Consider the following 22,081-nt stretch of genomic DNA (forward strand, 5'->3'; position numbering starts at 1 on the left):
TATCAGTGATATGTGAGACTTAAGAACAACAACTTTCAATCATTGTCTGGACAAGTAATCACCTGATTAAGATGCAGACACATTTCTGCCTCTGAGATCAATGTTGAATGTTCCTAAGTAACAATTATGCATCAATGCATGACCACTTCCAAAACTATTCAGGCAACAATCTGCTCACAATCATCAGAGTGTAAATATTGGAAAGGACAGAACCATATTAGTCTTTTTAGTTTACGATACGGATCGCAATGTACAAAAGACTTCATCATACGTTAAGAATATTGAACCTGTCAAGGTTTCCTGCTGTGATATTTGAACATTGAACATTATGTATGTGAGGCAGACATTTTAACCACAGCTGCTTCACCCTCTATGATTCCACAGATTTCAGTTTAAATTGTGCACAATCTAACATCTCTCATCCATATGAACTAGCTAAGGTATCCTAGTTTGCTGGTAGGTTTGTGAACCTGAAATAGTTTGTGGGACAGATACTTAACCACTACATCATACTTCCACATTTTTAATTTAATGATGCACATATCTGAGTTCTCCAAAATCTCACCTAGCTGAGAAACCTTTCAAAAAAGTTCCATCCAGTAAAATTAAAACAAACTGCAAAGTACTAATTTTTATGAATAGCATTACCCATGATGTAATGATTCAACTGTAAAGAGCCCAAATATATACCAGATGATTATTGTAATACTCATGCTCTACACAAACCTTCAAAAGCATTAAGAAGTTTATTTTAACTTGGCAACAGATGTAACCTACCTGGTTGACCAATGAGTATCCATTTCTCCTCCAAAGTCCGGCATGCAATTCTGCAACCAAGACCTGTGCTCTCAGAGGTTCCTCGATCATTTCAATTGGCTGAATGGGTTGCTGTCAAAGGAAATGAGAAACATCCTAATTTGTTTCACTACTAACATCAAAAGAGATATTTTTTTGAAATGTCAAAACATTGTGTAAGACCATTTATATTAAGAAAAGGTGTATAAACATTACCTTCATTAACGTAATTGATGCTGCTGTAAAATGCATCATTAAAGCCACTTCATTTTAACACATATCCAAACTGCTGAAATAAGAAATCTACTTTCAAATACTTCATCAATAAGAGAATAGCTGCATTAATTAAACATAGGTCTCCCTAGTCAATGCCATACTTCATCACTAAGAGAATTTGCTGCAGCAATTAAAAGTGGCTTCCTGTTCAATGCTATTCTTCTAAACTACCTATCAAAGATGAAACTACCAAGGAATATTTGACTTACATTTGGTAAGAGCCCTTCTGTAAGGTAACTGATGTTGAACTTTCCTAATCCAACTTGTATACCTGAAAGGAAGACAAGCAAATATTATTAATATAGGTTAACACCATTGAGAGAGATAAACAGAGATAACGGACTGGAATGAGATTTGAACCAGTGGTTTTATGAATACAAATCCTGTCCTTTACCAACTGAGCTATGTAGCCCTTAGTGGTAATCCCTATTCAACCATTAATTGACTGCAGGTGCCAGTCAGAAGCCACTGTACCTTCAATACCATGGTAACCAGGAATCAAACCCAAGATACAACTGAGCAAGAATCACAGAAGAGAAATTTGACTTTGTGTGTAGATGCACAGGCAAAAACAAAAACCCATAAAAACTGACTTAGGAAAACTAAAAGTGAGATTTTTCAATTTGAATTCAACTTGATATATGATCTATGAAAACTTTAATGTAATTTCTTAAAGGTGTTTGCATATTTCATCATTTAGTAGGTTGGTGTCACAATCTGAGTGAGCAGGCTGGTTCACTTGTGACAAACATCAAGCTTAAAAGGTAATAAGTGATTGGTTCTCACCTGCTAGGAACCTGATCAAAGCATAGTGGACACTGACAGGACGATGAGAGACTTCATACCTGAAGCATGTTGTCCTATGCCCAGCAACTGGAAAGAAGAATTTATATTCATAAGAGATATAAACAAATCTCTGTCAAATGGACTATCCAATGAAACTGCCTTTTCCAACATGAAGAAGAGGAAGAGTGTCAATAAATATTTATATATATTATATATTGCAAAAATTGCATACATAAATTTGCATCCTTTCCATACCCTTGTGTTGGATATAATACTGACTGTGCTTTAATTAAACATACCCGTTAAGAACGGCTCTATGTTGTCACCTCAACTGTCAAGCTGCTGTAACTTTCAAAGTAACTTTTGATTAAAGAGCTGCTTGCTTTCATTGTACTCACAAAATATCCATATGTAGTTGTGATTATCTGACTTATAATAACCAGGATGTTAAAAGAAGTATGAAAAAGAATCCTACATTAAAGCTAGTTTTTTACGCTAACATTATCTGCTATCTCCATTAAGCATGCTTACATACGCAGCCTTGACAAATACTTGTCAAGTTAGAATTACATATTTCTAAACAGAATGTTTTAAAGTTACTTACAACTGACTTCCATTTCAGTCATTTTGCCAAAGATTTGTCTGTAGGCTTTCATTGTTGCACGATAAGATTTAATCAGCAAGGATTTCTGTTATAAAAAAAATCAGTCCAAACATGAACATAATTTAAAACTCAAAGTATAGATGGAGTAGCCATAAGATGCCAATATCTGAGCTATGGATACCATAATGACATGATCTCTATATTCAATTCAACATTTATCAATATTTATGGCACTGATATTTAAGGATCTCCATGACACAGTAAAGAGATCTCACACAGCACTGTCCAAGAAAGTACATGGAGGACTTTGTTTCCACTCTTCAAGAAAGTCAATTGAGGAACATACTCAAAAGGTGAATAAAAAATTTAAATTTCTTTCCCTTGTCATTGCTGAAGACAAAAACAAACAAGTAGGAAATAACTTAAAAATTTGCACAACAGTGTAATTTATAAGCAGTACATATGGACACATTCATAGCTTCATGACTCGTTAGATAAATTCTAACCCTCCTGTCTGATGTCCTGTATGTTTGTGTTACACACCTATAAAACATGACCAACTCGGCTGTTCCCACCTTACTGAAGCTAAATATCTATCTACCAGCCAGTACTTACATCTGAGGTGCACCATTCCAGGAAGAGGGTTATGCAAGTCTTGACTGCAACATTCAGTTGAATACCAGTCTCCCACTCTGGATCGTATTCAATGTGATGTCCAACAACCCTTACCACACTATCCATGCCCTACAAGAAAATAAGAAGAAAAATGTTGTCAGCTAGCATCAACTCAGTTTCTTAATCCAATAGTATATGTACGTACAAACCCTGTAATATGAATGTACACCCACAAAGCTTTTACATTTAACACCAGTGTGTATAGAATAACAAAACCAGTCATACACATCTGTCATATTTGGAATTTACACTCACAAATTTGCTTATGAATGTGGAAGTTATAGTCTAAGTTCTTCGACAACTGCAGATAGAATTTACTACTCGATCAACATTTCCTCATTACTGATCTAGAAGCATTTCCCACATTCCATCGTCCGTCACAATCGTAAATGGAAAGAGATATGTTTTCGCTTCTCTTAGTAGTTAAAACAATTCCAGTTTGCCATTAAATGTAGCCTATGATTTCATATACATCATCATCGTTTGTTTCATGGCCGACAGAACAGTACTGCATATCCTGTGATTCATGGAGTAATTAAGTGTATGAAGATTGGATATGTCACACTTGTTAGATATTGGCACAATAACATGTTCTTTTGTGTGGTAGTGGAAGGGAGGGGGAGGAGGGTGCGAAGAGGTCGTGTTTACCTCAAATATTTCAAAACTTCATAGCATTTCTTCTCGCACATGTGCAAAGTTTACATGGTTGTCTTACAAGGCTCATAACTATTTTAGGAAAACTCACTGCCCAACTCAAAGATAGAAGAACTCTATCATTCATCTGTTGCTTTGTGTACTCTTCCAATTTAATACTTTTAATTAATTCAGTCTTATATTGCCTTTATCTATGTGAAAGAATCAAGTCTATTCAATAAAAAGTAGCCATCTAACATGCTTACATGCATGGCTTTAAGTAGTTCCAGGAAAGCTTCAAGTCCTTGCATGGCCATGTCTCTAAGGGTGGAATCCCAAACTTGTGGTCTGTTTGAAAGAACATACCTTGAGGAACACAAGAAGAAAATCAGAGGCAATCAGTGGTATTGAATAGTTTTAAACTTCCAAAAATGTTAATAATTCTATGACTCAATGTAAAATCAGGCAAACATAAGATACTGGCCAATTAAGTGTGAATTTATTGATTTGTGCAAATAGGTGCACAAAAAACGCCTTTAAATTCTGAATACCACACCATCGTCAGAAGTACCATAGGAACATGCCCATGAGAAACAAAGAGAGCTGTACCCCATGGGTACAGCTCTCTTTGTTTTTGCTCTTTGTCCAGTGCAGTACTTGAAACAACACTGTAAGGATGAAATCTACACAAAGTAAAAATTTAATTTACAAGCAATAAAGACTCCTTGTGGAAGTCACTTGCTTCTAACCTGATGTCTGTCAGGGAGATCATGATTCTTCGCAGGGCGTGAGTATCTCTACCTCTTTGAAACACATACTTGCCCTCAGCTGCAGAGAAAAATACCATGAATTTCATGACAACTGAAAAATCTTTATTCTATCGCAAAAATCAGTAATGTTGCTACTCTAAATGCAAGGATATATGTTTCAAGTATAAAGATGAAAATCTATACAATTTTATAAAGGAAGTGAATGTAAAAAGTAGTCATGGATGTCACCAAATACAATAAATAATAATAAAGTCAATTATTCGAATGTCACTAATATCTTTAAATTGATAAAGAAAGACAAAACATCACAATCCTGTCCCTTTTTTCACAAATACATGATAGAGTATGTATACCAGTGTTAAGTACTGGTGTTTGCATCCCTTGACAAAGGGATGCTTGCATTCCAAACCATCAAACAATACTCTGTAAATAGATGGAACAGTAAAGTCATCAGAAAGTTAACACTGCAGGTCATTTATTACTTCATATCCTCTGGTTTCCAAGTACAAGCAAAATAATATCTTAACAACACTTGGATTACTGAATTGATTAAAGGCATCAAGCTACTGAGGTACAACAGATGCTCTTGTCATCTGACTGAGTTTCTGAAAATGTTTATGTTCCTTACAATTTCTGGAATCCTGGGTGCAATCAAGAAAAGATCTGATGATGACCTTAAGTAGATTATGCTCCCTCAGCAGCATCAATCCCTGTTTATAAAAAGTGACATTATGATATCAAAATATTAAACAAAATCCAAAATATTACCTCTTTACCTTATGGATATGAGAAGAATATCACTCTCATTATGAAAACTTTTTAAGTTATAGATAGCACAGAAGGCATGGAAATTAATGGATGACCAAATTAAAGTGACAACATATCAAAGTACATCAGCTGTGTCTTAAGGGTTATTGGAAATTATTAAACTTTTACCAATCAGGCAAGATATCCTATTTTACAAGCAATTACACCCAAAAAAGTTTATCATTTTTCCTTCCTCACTTTTTTTTTATACTTTAACACCATCCTGATCATACAAGTTTCACAGATAAAGACAGCTTTCAACCAATACAGCCAATAACAAAACTCAAAACCATCTGTTACAAAGGCAGAACTAATGCTGTTTTCATAATCTCCCTTTACCCAGCTCACATCTACAAACCAACCTTGTCTATTTAACTGAAGTGGTTCTTTGCACCACCCTTTCACATTTTAGATGAGTTATTAAGCTAGTTTTATATCAACTTACCATTGTTGGTACAGTGTACACTTGGACTGTGATGGCTGTAACAGAAACTGAATGCTCATGATCATCATGAGCAAAGTCAGACTGAATACGCTTGTAATGCTGCAATGGAAAACAACAGGCTGTGGTCAGTTTCTTGACAAAGATATGAGATCATATTGTAAAAATTCCCTCAAATATAAAAAATAAATAATTCATGTTAAGTAATAAGTAAATTAATGTTCTCACTTCTATTGACTGTTAACTTACTCCAATGATGATATACAAAGATGAAGGAATTTATTTTTATTTTTAACTGCAAACTGGATACATCTGTAGCGTGTATAACATCTCAATGGCTTGGTGTTAGCCACCTGCATTGGAAATAACCTGATTTGATTTATATGGGGATGGGCTGAAGGTGTAGTCTCACATAATCACTGCATGAAAGGAATTTGGAATTATTCAACTAATGATGGACATTGCTGTTGTTACTCAGTGAAGAGAAGTCATGACAGCAGTTTACAGGGAGACTTTAAAAGCAATTATTTTACCTTTGTCAACAAGATAGCAAATTCTTTCTTGAAGTGTATATCCAGTAACATTGTACTCATGAAGAGTTCATGCCACTGAGTCCTTGCAGCTGGTGACAAAAACAAAAAGGTAAATGTAATTATATTCTTAATTTTCCAGTGCAATTTCAAGGAATAAAGTGTAAACACAATAACAGAGAAAACAGTTGCTTTATATAACAACATCTTACACTAAGGTTCTACCACTAATTCAGATCAACACATGAAGTATAAGTTCATGCAAAGATTAACTTTCGTTTCAGACATAGACCTCTAATGACCTACTGCAACAAAACCTTATTTATGTAATCACTATGATAGATCTACACACCAAGTATGAAGTTTCATTCGAGTTATGTTTACAAGGCTTTCAGAGGTCTTACACTCACTAAAGATGGATATGTATCCCAAATATAAAATTAATCCCAGCTTTACTTTTAAGAGTAAGCATGTTTACAAGGTTTTCAGACTTTTAATCCCTGTTGATTTCAAATGACCTTTGACTTCCATAACACACCAGGGTTCTTAAACTGGATGTATATGTATATAAGTATGAAGCACAACCATCATGTAAGCATTACTTGTTGTGTGTTCAAGCCAACACCTCTGACACATGCACATCAATGTAAGCACCATAGCACATATTTTGTTGTTGTCTTCAAACAAGGAATAAAATATGTTGTTTATTCACCAATTTTTATTCTTACCTTTCCACAGTTTACTATCTCTGTACATGCTGCACTCAATGATGATATCATCAGTACCCTCTGCCTTAGACATCAACTGCTGGCAGACCAAGTATCTCAGACCATCTGATTAAGTAAAAAGGGGGGCAATTTGAGAATAATTTGAGTAGGTTATATGTAAGCTCTCCTGCTGCATGTAACTCTGTTTGCTCACTGCAGTGAGTGGTTCTTAATCTGTGGTCAATGGAACCGTCAGGACTTGACCAATCCCTGTACCAAGGTAAAAAATGTTGTGTGTGTGTTGCTCTCTTGAGAAGGGTCCATAGTTAACAGCATGTTCTTAAATGGGAGTGCAACTGAATAAAGATCAGGAGACTTTTTACTTCAAGTAAAGAAACAATCAAGGCAAATGATCCAACCATAATAACAGCCTTCTAAAATGCTGGTAAAACACTTGTATACACAGGAGAATTCACATAAAGCAATACCAGCATACCAGAGTTGTCATTAAGTATAACAATAATCTTGAGGAACCTTACTTTGAATGCTGACATCTTCATATCCTTCAGATTAATCCCCCCCCCACCCCCATCCCTCACCTTTCAACAGCCAAATTAAGAGCTGCAATTAACATCATCACTTTCAACCATTTTGTATTCTTATGGCAGAATGTAGACTCCTTTCTATGCCAAAAGTTTCTATTCAAAGTGATTTCTTACCCAAAGTAGATGAAATTTGGATCAACCATTCCATGATTTTAAGAGCAAATGTTTGGTGAGACACAACAGAAGAATGCATCACCAACACTTTCAGAGGTTTCTGGTGTCTTGAAGTTTGCTGAATGATAACTGCCTTAGCTGCTTCGCAATCTTGAGAAGATGCATTTCTAACTGAAGTTCGACCCTGATGGAAAGTAAAGAATATGCTATACATCATTTTCAACATGTATCACTGCAAAGAACTATAACAACTTCTCCTTCCCTCTTCTCCTTTTTAAACTTGTACCTCACTTGTAAAAACTAAACCATAGATAATCACAACAAAAACATCCCTAGTTTATTTAGTGTTTATGATATGCCTTAGAGGGACATATTTTCATGGGAAATTAACAACTTTCCATGACAGTACATCGTCATACATGCCACCTAACATCAGACCTGGAACATCAAACTGATCTATTTGCAACACAGTTTCTTCCTCACGATGATAATTCCTTTCAGTAAAGACTAATACTCTGTGGAACAAAAGAGGACACATCTTACACTGGGCATGTAAATCTCATACATAACATGACCATCAGGATTGATGAACTTACAAGATAAAGAGCTCATCGCTTCCTTTATTAATGGACACAGAAATGAGAGCAAAATAGAAATAATGACATACTTCCTTGTCAACGATAGTAGCAAGTTCCAGTGCCTCTTTCTGTTTACAACCAACGGCTCGTTTTAAAGCTTCAATGACCTATAAAGAATGCCAAACATTGCAATAAGTAGAAGATAACGATAGATGTAATTACTATAATAATAATTATTAATTCTGCTTCTGCAGATGTCTGTGTTGATATATGATTGTCCAAAAAAAAGGGGGGAAGAATCTGCCTACAATGTTTCTACATTTGTTTCTGATTCCTTGAAATTGGACAAATATAAGGATAGAGCTCCTCATGTAATTGCTTAATAGTTTTCTCCAATTGTTTTTAAATTCTATTAACCCTGAAGAAATGTCCTCTATCTTCATGTAAATAGAAGTGTATCAAAGAACAAACTTGTACTCTGTTTTGTGACAAACTTGTAATGCACTGTCACATCTGCATTGAGAATCTGCATCTAAGATATCCTGAGTCTTGTCTTTGTGGGGGGGGGGGGGGAGGGGTCCAACTAACTTACAGATAGTGACATGATCATTTCCATCAGCTTCTTTGACAATGTTCCTTCAATGTTTAAATGACAGATCCCAAGTTGTCAAAAGTGGCATTAAAATTGTTTTCCAATGGTCTCTCACAGATCGATACAAACTGTTTACCTACCATTAGTTTAACTTTCGGATTACACTTGTTTCAGCCTCTGGACAAACATCTACATGAATACCATGTCAGAAGCAGAAACACTCAATTGTCTATTTTTATTGACATATTTATCCTTCCTGTCAAAGACTGCAACTCACCTGTTCGTAAGTATGAACTTCATCATTGAACAATATAGTACAGTAACTGTCAATCACGGTTCTATAATGAAGTCAGAAAAAATACAAACACATTTACTTTCATACCCTAATCAAACTAACACTTTGTTCAACACATTGAAAACTTTGGTGTTTATGAAGGGATATCATAATATATAAGATTTCAAACCTCGGGTGAATAATACTCTGGACATTAAGGGAAGCCTCGCAAATCTAACCGCCGGTTCCGGGCCAGCGGAAATCTCGCACCCCTTGCTCATTATGCATGTGCATATTGGTCCCATGGTTGAATGCACACAAGCTGGTTGCCAGCCGGAGTAATGAGCACAGTGTCCTGACAACACAAGGCTGGTTATTCTTCACAAACAATGAGCAAACTTGGCCAACTTGGTTTTGACGTCAATAGAGCAGTAGTTTATGTTGCAAAGTGACTTATACACTAAAATCCGCCACTACCAAATGTCCGAGATTCAGTACTTTATATAATTCTTGCAAATCTTCCACGTTATCAAACCTCACAAATAAAATTTCTTGGGTCTCTTATGAACAATTGTGAAACTCCGCTACTCGAAAGTTCGATAAAAGCAGCCTTTACCTGGGCCTTTACATTATGATCCTTGTTCAACGAGTGGTACGTAACTATGAATTAAAACTAAATCAGCCATTGCATTAAATATATGCCCCCAAGAACTTCAGAAAACCCATATTGACACACCAGAATTTAATCAAAACAATAGTTAAGCTATGCCACACATGTATGTTAAAGAGAGAACATCGACCATAACGTTGATTTCTGAAGCTAACTGCGACACAAATTCAACGAATAAAGAGATGGTTTAGGCTTGATTTTTCCCATTGACTTAGTGTGTTAGGCTGCCATGTGGTTAGAGATATAAGTAACTATTCGGTGAAAATTTTAATGCAAGCTAATTTGCGATACAGTTTCAGTTTATTTCTCCACATTATATTGCATTGTTTCAAGCAGAGAACCTTCAAGCTGTTGTATAGCTCAACCCCGGTATGATAATGACATGTGTAGGCTACTCGACAAAATATTCCAGAAACATAATGGTAATACACCCACCCCACTAGGGTTGGGCGATATTTGCTTTTTAACGTCACGATAAATAGTTCAAAGATTATCGTGATATTTCGATAATTATACGATAATTTTTCCTTGTTGTCAACTGCCGAATTCCCACCAACTCCTGTTGCGTGCGAGCATAATGGCGTGGGGTCCAGGGGCCCGCCTTAGGGCCTCGGTGGGGTGGAACCCCCTTGTGTGGGGTCCAGGGGCAAAGGCCCCGGAAAATTTTAGTATTTTTGCGTGTCTGGCGATAAAAAATTCGCAGTAGAGGATTCAAAATACTGACAACTTTTTGAATTTAAATTGTCACGAAACTGATGAAAATTTGAAAATGACAAGTGAGAGTTGCTATATTGTGTGATAAATTGAAAAGAGATTTAATCTGTCTTACAATCTTTAAAAAGTTTAACTAACAAAACTGTCAATATTATGAAACAAACTACGTTTGGCAAAGCCCCGTTTCGAGACTGCCTAACAATGAACAGCGTGTACTATACGTACATCAGTTTACAACTGCAGTGTTTACCCCTACTTAAATATCATGGTAGGCATACTGTACATGGGCTGCGATTTTTCCCAACAACCCCCCTGTCTAACACCTGTTTGTTAACATTTTTGGCACGTTTCCAAAAAACTTTTCATGGAGTAAACTATTTTGGCTCCACTCTAGAATTAATTAGGTACTTGTCAGTAAAGGATTGGTAAAGTTATGCGAAATATTATCTTAGACGTTCATGAAAAGTATATATCCCCGTAACATTAAGGTAAGTAAAACACACCTCAAGCCAACCGACTCCTCCGCATGAACAAAACAATCTATTCCCCATGGTAAACTCGAGGCACGTTTCGAGACTGCCTAACAATGAACTGCGTGTACTATACGTACATCAGTTTACAACTGCAGTGTTTACCCCTACTTAAATATCATGGTAGGCATACTGTACATGGGCTGCGATTTTTCCCAACAACCCCCCTGTCTAACACCTGTTTGTTAACATTTTTGGTAAAGTTATGCGAAATATTATCTTAGACGTTCAAGAAAAGTATATATCCCCGTAACATTAAGGTAAGTAAAACACACCTCAAGCCAACCGACTCCCCCGCATGAACAAAACAATCTATTCCCCATGGTACACTCGAGGCACAGTCTATACCATACAGACATAGCACGATATCAAGGCCCCAATAGCTACAGTATGGCTATCTTTATGAAAGTAAACCTTTTAATCCCATGTTTTAGGCCACTTGGCATGATTAACTGAATGCTAAATATTGTTACCATGTCCTTGTAGAAAACGTCAACTTCGCAAAATACAATTAGTTGTGTTTTTGTTGTTACTTGAGATCCGTAACCGGCGAAGTGGTTAGGCTATTTACCATACACTTAACTATGGTAGGATAATAATTTTTCCTTTTTTTTGGTGGAAATTCTAGAAAATACTTTCTTTTCCCCCCGCCAGATGTGGTCGTATGGTTTATTCATAAATGGGTGTACTAGAGCCTTGTCTACATGACATTAGTTGCATTTAGCACGATATGCCAGTTTCGCATGAATTTTTCGAAAGTATTTTGCTCGATCTTTCGTAAAATTTGAAAGGTGTACCAACTTACTGTTCGTACACAATTGCTAATTTCTCTACTGAATTTCAATTGTACAGGACGTTTTTTTTTTACGAAGTTCAAAAGTCAGTAAATGAAGTTTATAAACTTTATTTCTTTCAACTTTCTTAACCATGGAATGCCAAAATAACATTTACACTTACACGGAGAAAGGATAATCGCATTTTTTCCACATTTATTTCAAATTTCTTTCACAAGAAATTATCGTCATTTGTTCAATCCTCATGATGTCTACGATCTAGCTGGCTAAAAAAAAGTACAGCTTCGCTGGAGTGCGAACAATTCCCTACAGTCAACCGATTTTTTTTCACCTAGGTAGTTTAGGTCCTGTTCTGTACAACTTAGTAGGATTATTCTTAAGTCTTCTCGTATGTTAGGCTCTGGTTCAGGCTTACGGCACGTGTTCGAGAAGTGAGATAGCGATTTCAGTTTTTTAGATTTTTAAATCTTAAAAATTCAGGAAACCTGTCCTTGCAAAAAGGCAACGAAAGTTTTTGTTCCTACTTGGCCGACTGGGAAAATAAGAAAGATAGCATTTTAGATTCCTGCAGTGTAAATTCACATTTCCTTACTTATTTTTCACAGAAGTTTTGCTTCTGCAGTAGGATAAAATACGGCGTATAAATACACTATCTTTTTGAAACGTTTGAATACCGTGAGACTTAGCTATGATGTTTTGTTCAACTCACTATTGTGTTCAAATCGGCTTAGTAAAAACTTGACCGCAGCTGTGAATGTAACTGTATGGCGTGGAGGGTGGTTTGGAGAGTGTGTGCACTCAAGTGTGACTCATTATCTGCTCGTGGCTGTGCTCATTATAGCCACGGAAAAATCCACCGGCCCGGACATGGCGGTTAGATTTGCGAGGCTTCCCTAACATCCATCTCATTGTCTAAAAGACATTCACAATAAAGAATGGATTCACCATTCATAACCCACATTCTACATCAATATTCCACATTCTACATCAATATTCTGTCCTCTTCTGTGGATATATTGTGATACATTAGATCACCTATGTGTCAGCATTTGTGATACATTAGATCATCCATGCGGTCAGCATTTGTGGTACATTATATCACCCATGCAGTAAGCATTTGTGGTACATTAGATCACCTATGCGGTAAGCATTTGTGGTAAGATACTAGCAGTTATCTTTGTTGAGTGCTTAAAGACACAGGATATGAAACTTGGGAGGCATCTCACAGTTTGGTCAAGTAGATTTAGTTTCATTTGAACACTACATGATACATGCTTAATGTACACTCAACTTTGCAATGCTACCATAGTGGAAGTAAAAGTGAACTCACTCAGATTGGAGTTCTTCCGGTAAGACTTCCTGCTGATCTGTGTTTATTACTCGATTGCAATAATTAACGAGGATCTGAACAAGCAGAGAAACTCTTCTGATGATGTCCTCTGAGAATGTCTCCAAAGGATTCTATGAAAGAATAAAGAAAAGGATATAAACATCCCAGTAACATTTAAAGCAGAAATCAAGAGTTTTCATTCAGTTAGAGAGCCATGCAATATAGAATCATACAATGACACATACACACAAAGACACATACACACAGACACACACATAAAGAAAGAAGACGATTGGTAGCCCAATAACAGACATTTTACAAACTAAGTGAAACATTTAAGATAGTTCAGTTATTACTTTTCAGTATATATGTTAAAATATCATTAATGTTTGTTTGGTGGCCAAACACTTAACCAGAAAGCCATTTATGTGACAAAGTTTAATGTTAGCTCTGCACACAACGTTCTTTTATTTAAGAAAGTGGATTCACATACCAAGTATGAAGTTCTTCGAAGCTTTAATTTGTATACACTATTGGACTTCTGTTGAATTTGAATGATGTTTGCCCTTCACAGAAAACACCAGGTTTATTGTAATCAATATTAGATTCATCCAAATACCAAGTATGAAGCTCATCCAAGGTTCACTATTGGAGTTAGCTTGAATTTACAAAGTTTTCAGATTTTGACCTCTGTCTTAAATGACCTTTGACCTCCACAGAAAACTATCGAGTCCTTTTTTGCAATACGGTGGATCCACATACCAAGAATGAACTGCATGCATCATGTAATTTGTGAGTAATTGTGTTCACAAGCCAATGTGTCACACACACACAAAATAAAAAACAACTTTAACAACGCAAAGATTACTTTGGCCTTTGGGAAGCAATCCTAAACGGAGTTAATTTTCAAAATACTACAAATCAATCAACAAAAAACAAATCTGTGAAGAACAGTTAAAGACTCCAATATCATTAGTTACCTATCAGGTCTTATAAATCATGCTGAGAATTGATGTGTCATTGCAAATCAAACCCAGAAATATGCTTGACACTGTGCTTATACATAGATTACAATGTATTGTATTGGACATCTAGCACTCCTAATACAAGTTTTCAATTAAAGCATCATAATGTTGTACAAGCTTTTCATGTACTTAATACAAAACCTTCTGTCCATAAATATGTCATATTTCCATTCTACTAGGAAAGTTATTGCATAGGAAGGAAAATTGGAAGGAGATTGCAGTCTATCCTCTTCCGTGTTTATATCCCATGTTAATATTCCCTGTGCTTCCACACAATTGGATCGTAAGTACGATGGCACACATATGACTAATATTGCTCTATTTGTTCAATTTCATCATACAAATGAATGACACAGCAAGTATAAACAATGCTAGTCATGATAATATGTATACACTCAATGATGGGCTATTTCATTCTTTAAATCAATCAGATACCGTTATATAGTTAATACTACTTTATATGACCTTTGACCTTATACTTCAGCTCAATCTTTGTGTACATAGGCTAACCTTCGTGGATACCAGCTATGACAAAAACTATAAAAAAAATTGAAGCTGTAAAAGAAGAGAAACTTGACAATAACTTTACTTTGCAAATACACCTTCTTTTGACCATTGCTGCATGTGGTCAATCCAACTTTTCTAGTCACCAATGCTTCTAGTCATTTCAATGTATTTGCTTTAATACTGTGTCTTTGGTTACTTGCAAATGAAGATATGAAAATCCATGAAACCTGACAATATTATTAGCAACCTGAACCACTTTGAAGTGATAAGAAATGGTTTACAATTTTCTGACTTTATTTAAGAAGAACGTTGCAAATCAATTTTGAAGTTCAATAGTAACAATCAACCAGGGGTGGATCGACGAATATATATTGGAGGGGTATGGCCCTGCGGTTTTGAAGCCGACTTCCCGTATGGGGGGGGGGGGACCTAAGAGCATCTTCCCACAGAGAAAATTAGAATGTTGGACATCCAAACACTACATAGATTTTTGAATGCAGTTGGAAAAAAGGGTATGTACACTTCCTCCCCCCCCCCCCCCATCTCTTGCTGTCAACTAATATATTCTAAAATTCATTATGACATTTTAGTCAAATTGTTTAATCAAGAGAAGAATCTCCTTAATGCAAATGTCAATTTGATGCTTAACTAACACATAGCCATAGACAACTATATTGAAAGAGGTCACTGTTATACTTCATTTTACTCCAATTAATGATGGAAACCTAACCTGGTCTTGCTGAGAGATGACTCCATGCATATCACAGGCAGGATCACTGGTCCAAGCTTCAGCATCTCCACAATCACAGTAGCCTCCTCCTCCAGAAGTGTTCATCTACAATGGGCCATAAAGTATTAAATATGTTTAAATGTTCTACTACATTGCTTTAACTGTCCATCATTTTTGCTTCTTGGGATTATTAGTGTAGTCTGTTCTTAACACAAAATTAACAAATGTAAGTAATTATTTTAATCCACCTGTAACAATGAAAGCATAAATGCAAATACTCTGTCAAGAAAAACAACATTTCCTACAAAGAGTGTGTCATGAATAGAAGCAAGCATGATAAGGGACCGCCATTAAGCCATAGGTTTCTCACAGTATGTGTTGGAAGACCACTGAAAAAGAGCACACCATATATATACAACTTATATGCTACAGTACGTTAGGACTTCAATAAGCACGATTTCCTTCAGTCAGTCCATGAAATGATTGGAAAAAAAAATAATAAAGAATCAATAATTCGGTATTGTGAGCATATCCTTACATTAACAATTTTAACAGCTGAGAACCTACGTGAGGGCATCCACATAGAAGATTCAAACTTGCAAGCTAAGCATGGTGTGTTTGCCTACAGTACTTACACCCCAGGGGGTCACATAACATCTAGAGATTCATACACATTCACACACAAAAGCCACTACCATAACCATTTAACAGATTCCTTTTGCCTTCAGCTATTGTAGGAACAGCAAAAACAAATTCATGCAGGAAAAATAAATTAGGCACAGAGCAACCTCAAGAGACTTTAGTTGATCATTAAAGTTTACCTGTTTCATATACAGCATGTCATACATGTAAGTTTACAAATATATCAAGTTAGATAAAGGCTAACACACCATTAATTTATATAATATTGGGTTAAAAGATAACAATTACTGTGGAAAATGGCAAGACAGTCAGTAAATGATACAACTTAATGTTTACCTTATATCTGTGTTTCTTATGTCCACTTCGTTGGAAGCAGTCAATGCAAAGAACACATGTTGGGTCCAAAGCACAGTCTCTGTATGAAAGTAAACAAGTACCCTGAAATCAGAACCCTCATATTCATATAAACTGATCCTCTTATAATGGGAATACCTACTGTATTATTGTGGGTACTGAGGAGTTCAAGGGGGAAAATATCATACATCTTTAACAATGATCGAGTCATTAACGTGTTAGTTGTTTAGAAACAATCCGCATTGAAGAGTTGACATGCAATGAAAGAATCATAAACTGGACCTACGCAAAGCACTAGAGTATGACAAAGAGCATGTTAAGTTCAAATCTGACATGAGATTGGTTATCTGAACCAGAAAGCCAGAACTTTATCATTTCTTGCAGTTGACTCTAACAATTGATTGTTCTTGGAGAATAAAGTCCCAACCAAAATATCCCTGACTATTACACACTGACTATATAACACAGTAGTGCACTTGCAACCACTAACCACCCTAGAGCCATTACTTCTTCACTGGCATCTGTGACCATACTTAGTCCAGCTGTAAGTGTTCACTGCTTAGTCAACATTGTTTTATTTTCTTCTGAGTATTACTGCCAATGCACTTGCTCCCTCATTCACCTGATTGATACCTTGAACTGACCTTGTGTTGGCAACCACAAGACAATATTGTTATTATCTGAATTTGCTTGTTCTCTGGGTATTGGCCAACATTTAGGCAAAAGAGTGCATTGTCATGATTGTGTGATTATTAACTAACACAATAGTACCAAATCAGAGTGTAGAGTTAGGAATCAGATAGTAGCATCCATAACGAGGTTTTGACAGTACAAGAGCCCTTATAGAGGCAACTACACACTGAGAAGGATATCCATCAAAGCTTCCACTCTTCATATTTTGCCTACTGGTGACCTCAAATGAACTTTGACCTTCACCAAATCTATAACAAGGAAAGCTATCATAAAGAGGCACTTAGGATATAACTGTGAGATTCACTAAAGTTGTAAATGATGAATAAGCTTATTTCTTGCAAGGTTTATATTTTTGGCCACCTCAAGTGATTTCTGACCTCACCAAAACTAGATGGCAACTTACCAAGGCTACCTACATAGATTCTATTTGCCTTTGGCAAGTAACAAAAAACTGAGTTGTAATTGATTGTAATACAAAAAGAAGCCTGTTGTTCTGTATTTGCACCCATGCACCCAGCTGTGCAAGTTAGATAGTAACTACCTCCATATTAATACATATTTCACTTCTTGTGCCTTGCATGCCAATAGTCATCCAACAGCTTTCATCATCTCAATCATGTTGACATATTTGAGGTGATTATCCTGGCTCTTAAAAGTCTTTCCTTTTCTCCAGTGGCGGAGCTAGGGGTATTGGTCAAGGTGGGCGAGAATGGTCTGTAGGGGCGCTTTCGACACTATCTAAGCGGAGCGCCACCACAGGTTGGCGCGGAGCGTACAGAAATTTTTTGAGTAAAGATACTCCCTAGCTAATTGCTAATTTGCAGATAAACGAAGAATAAATAGGTATCATCGCCATTTGTGATAACTCGGAAGTTTGTATGGGTGTTGAAAGTACATGCGCTTCATCACAATCCCTTTGGTATCTTTGTGGGTGCTCATGTTTTCGTAGTCCTGACACAATGCCTGTTGTGCCTATTAGGTATTTTGGACCTGTAAATGCCAACAATACCACATCTTGTCAGAAAATTGTACACCAACAAAATGTGACAAATGTCAATAGGTAGATGAGAGCGCAATAAAAAAGTCAATAATCGCAAAGTAAAAAGTGGTAAAAAGCTGAAAAGGGCGCCAGCAGTTCATTTGAGTCCGCCAGGGCGGGCATCCGCCCCCCCTGACTGTATGGACGCTCCGCCACTGCTTTTCTCCTTCAAACTGAGCATTACTGTAGGTAATAACTACCACTGACTATGAAATATAACTTCAATGGCCATTCTTAAATTTCAATCAATCACATCTATAACAATGCCAATCTGGTTAGAAACTGATAACAGAAAATACTTTACCTGCAAGAGTAGTTTGGCTCTCCAGATTTGAAGACATGACCACATAGCTGTGACGGGATGTCATCCTTCTTCAACTCTTGGATGATGGTTTTGGGTTCTCCTCCATACATGAACCACTCAAAAGTTGCAAACAACAGATCCTTGTAGTTTTGCCCTTCATCTGCTTGTTGTAATTCACCTGACTTGAAGACCACTGGTACCGTGGCTTTAAGAAAATTGTTTACCTGAGCTTTCAGGGAGTTGTAGTCAGAGCACTGATTCCATTGCTGGCGACAAATGTGAACAAAAATGAAAATGCATTGAAAGACATGTCTGAATACTAGTAGATGCGTTCTGAACCAAAACAAAATTGTGGGGATTGATGAAATTGCACACAAGGTTTGCCAACAATAAACAATTCATTAAATTTTGTCGGCCAATTTTTGTGATGGACTTAATAGTTAATATCACACTAATACGAAATTCACAAGTGCAATGTATCTGTTAGGCCCTGATCAATCCAATAATTCATTTTCTTCCATTTTTTTTAAATACCCAGATAATTTCCCATACACTTCCTTGTCAATTTTTATGTTGCATCAAATAAAAGTGGAGTGTGATCCCAGGTTCCATGGTAGCCAGGATACTGTGGCTTCTCACTTTCCCCCGCACACACCCCTGCACCCCCCCTGCACACCTTCCACAAGTACTACATACTGTATATGTGTTGTCACATCTCCTCCACTTCAGTAATATTGTTGGTAATGAGGTAATAACTGTGTGTACTGTCAACTTTCATTATTTCTTGTTATCTTCCTTGAATTAACTATATAAATATTTAATGTGAAAATAATTTCAACTTTCCAATGGTTATATGGAGCTAGATAGCTCAGTTGGCAAAACTCAGGATTTGATACCCTGAGTGATCACAGCTTTGAATCCTGTTCTTGATATTAAAAACATCCTTTCCTTGGACTTTCAAATTTGGTGATAACTTCCCAGTCAGTTTTCCATTCTTGAATTGTTTGTAAAGATAATTGCCAATGTGGATGTAAACCAATGAAAGCATGAGGTTATGTTTATGAACTGTAATATGTAAGATTTGGCATTTTGTAAAACCCATCTCAATTACAGCAAATAAAAGTTTGTAATAAGTAATGAAAACCATTACATATTCAAGCTAGGGTGCTTCGGTATAAACAAAAAGAGATACCGATATACCTGCTGACATATACCTGGTATTACCATTTGCAGCAACTTATTTAAATATTTGATCAAAAATAAAATAAAATATGAAAAATCAGTGTTGTTTACATGTCTTTCATTTCATTGCGAAAGTACAGTTCAGTACACTCCACTACAGGGCCCAGTCCAACCACAAACATTATCTATGGTAGCATATAATCGGTATGGGGATTACTAGGTAACTATTTGGATAGTTATGTGTAGAATCGGTATAAGAACAGACCTTTATGAAATATATTTAATGCGCAAAATCGTATAAGAACAGGTAAGAATATATGTAATGCGCAGAATCTGTATAAGAACGACACACCAGGTAAAGTAATAATGTACTATGAGGGTTGAGCGCAGAATAGGTATTCATATTGTAGAAGACAATGCTACTAACAAAACAGGTATGAATATATACATATTGCGCATAATCGGTTTCTTCCCAAACTAACTTGTTAGAGCATCTGACAAACTACGTCGTGAAGAGGAACTTGTGAGAACCATGTGGCGAGAAATTGTACTTGAGAGGACTGTAGAACTATGCTGAAGTTTTAAATCAATTAGCCGTAGCAAAGTGTTGGTATTGTTACACATATGACTGGGGAATGACTTTAATTTGTCAAGTAGTTACCTGTTAAAAAGAACTTTGGGGGATTCCATTTTTTGAAATGGTTTTCTCAAATGTAAAGAGAGTGACATCTTAGGCCCGCAAAAGCTCTGTGGCATTGTGAAAGTAGTGAGATAGACACCAGATTATCCCATCAATTAGTTTAGTATGGATTGTTTTAAAAATTAGATGAAACTTTGCCGATCTCTCTGACAGTAGGTACAGAAAGCAGGGCATGCAAAAATGTCTGTAAATTACTCGCGTGTCTTAGACATACTTTTTACCAGCACGAGTTTCTCTTAGTTACACTGCATTGCAGCTTAACATAAACTGTAGATTCCTTGCTACACAAAAATGCATACATGTATTGTTATTAATGTACACACACATGCCATCAAGTCCCTTTTCCTTGCATACCGAAGCACGTGTTTCAAACCTCCAACAGTTGCTGTGCCGTATTCTGTACTTCCACTACCCACTCCGTACGGAGAATGTTCCAAATTATCGTGTGTAAATGTAACCCATCTGTGGTCGTGATTGGCTAAATTAGGTTTAACCCAATTTTGAAGGTGAAAACACAAGAATCACAGTACGGGGAGTGAAGGTTAACACGATAAACAGACTTAGCAGCAGGAATTTCCCGGAATTCATTTGTATTATCTGCGTTGCTATTCCTTATCGGGTATTATTTTTACCAGGTATTCAAGGTTTGTTTCAAATATTCCTGATATTTTCGGCATATTCATTTATGACAGATTTCAATCCTGTTGGTAAGGGTATGGATGAAATCCCTGTACAGTATTAGTGCTGATATCACTTTTGTAGTCGATTTATGGCATAGCTCTTCTTTAAATTACAGCGATTACTCGGTTACATTTATGACATCATTTTCACATTCCAGAAATACAGTCAACACAAATCTTTCTTAAATGCACTGTCTTTATTTGTTCTTTCTTGTCTCAACATGTGGTGTCTAAATCATGTTAAAACATCTACCAAATAAAAACTGGGAACAACTTTCAATCTACAAAGTTTCTTAAAATCCTTCATAGTGATTCAAAAGCTTTTGAATGAATCTACAAGGCTACTACAACTATAAGCACTAATAAATGCAACGTGCAAAACAATGAATAGATGTAACACTTTGTAGCGGTGTGATGATTAGTATGTGAGAGTTTTCTGTAGAAGGACATTCAACATTCTAGGCTAGGCTCTAGCATAGCGCAATAGCAGGCACATACTTTGCACAATAAAATTAAACTACACCGCGACACAATCGATCAGACATCCTATAAATGTGAACCAGGCTGGTAACGAAGTAATTGTAACAAGTTTCAAGAAATGACAAAACTTTGGCAATTGTAAAAGATTAATAACTTATTAATTTGCGCAATGATCAAACATTGCTAGGACTGCATGTTGCACTGCACAACTAGTATATTACTGACAATCATACGCATGAATCTCACCTGAGAAAGTGAATGTCCATTTTTAACACAGCACAGTTCTCGTGTACCATTGTGAGAACCTGTACTTTTGCGGTATTTGCTAACAAACTGCTTTAGTGCTGTTTTTGATAGTTCAGGCTATTTTTCAAAAGCAGTTTATGTGTAGTGCTAGTTTGTAGTCAAGTAATCGCAACTTAGGTTTTGAGCGTGACAAACTTCCAAAGTGTAATCACGACTACTGGCGATTAATTGATTACGACTAGCAGCACTACCATGTAAACCTGGTATATCGAT

General features: G+C 36.3%; 1 protein-coding gene across 2 annotated transcripts in view; it reads right to left on the reverse strand.

Moving 5' to 3' along the window:
- The window catches only part of LOC139970678 (E3 ubiquitin-protein ligase UBR2-like), a 48,453-nt gene that overhangs the window by 24,561 nt on the left and 1,811 nt on the right, over positions 1–22,081 (reverse strand). For both annotated transcript variants that reach the window (XM_071976574.1, XM_071976573.1), the window contains exons 2-19: positions 18,521–18,786; positions 16,467–16,545; positions 15,489–15,593; positions 13,227–13,357; positions 9,192–9,252; positions 8,412–8,489; positions 7,745–7,928; positions 7,047–7,151; positions 6,322–6,410; positions 5,792–5,890; positions 5,168–5,249; positions 4,519–4,597; positions 4,036–4,135; positions 3,077–3,205; positions 2,462–2,546; positions 1,858–1,944; positions 1,281–1,342; positions 778–888 (exon numbers count right to left, since the gene is read on the reverse strand). In XM_071976574.1, the coding sequence (XP_071832675.1) occupies positions 778–888; positions 1,281–1,342; positions 1,858–1,944; positions 2,462–2,546; positions 3,077–3,205; positions 4,036–4,135; positions 4,519–4,597; positions 5,168–5,249; positions 5,792–5,890; positions 6,322–6,410; positions 7,047–7,151; positions 7,745–7,928; positions 8,412–8,489; positions 9,192–9,252; positions 13,227–13,357; positions 15,489–15,593; positions 16,467–16,545; positions 18,521–18,786 (1,932 nt within the window). The remainder of the gene's footprint in view (positions 1–777; positions 889–1,280; positions 1,343–1,857; positions 1,945–2,461; positions 2,547–3,076; positions 3,206–4,035; positions 4,136–4,518; positions 4,598–5,167; positions 5,250–5,791; positions 5,891–6,321; positions 6,411–7,046; positions 7,152–7,744; positions 7,929–8,411; positions 8,490–9,191; positions 9,253–13,226; positions 13,358–15,488; positions 15,594–16,466; positions 16,546–18,520; positions 18,787–22,081) is intronic.

Source organism: Apostichopus japonicus, chromosome 8, assembly GCF_037975245.1.
Source record: "Apostichopus japonicus isolate 1M-3 chromosome 8, ASM3797524v1, whole genome shotgun sequence".
In the NCBI taxonomy this organism is placed as follows: domain Eukaryota; kingdom Metazoa; phylum Echinodermata; class Holothuroidea; order Aspidochirotida; family Stichopodidae; genus Apostichopus; species Apostichopus japonicus.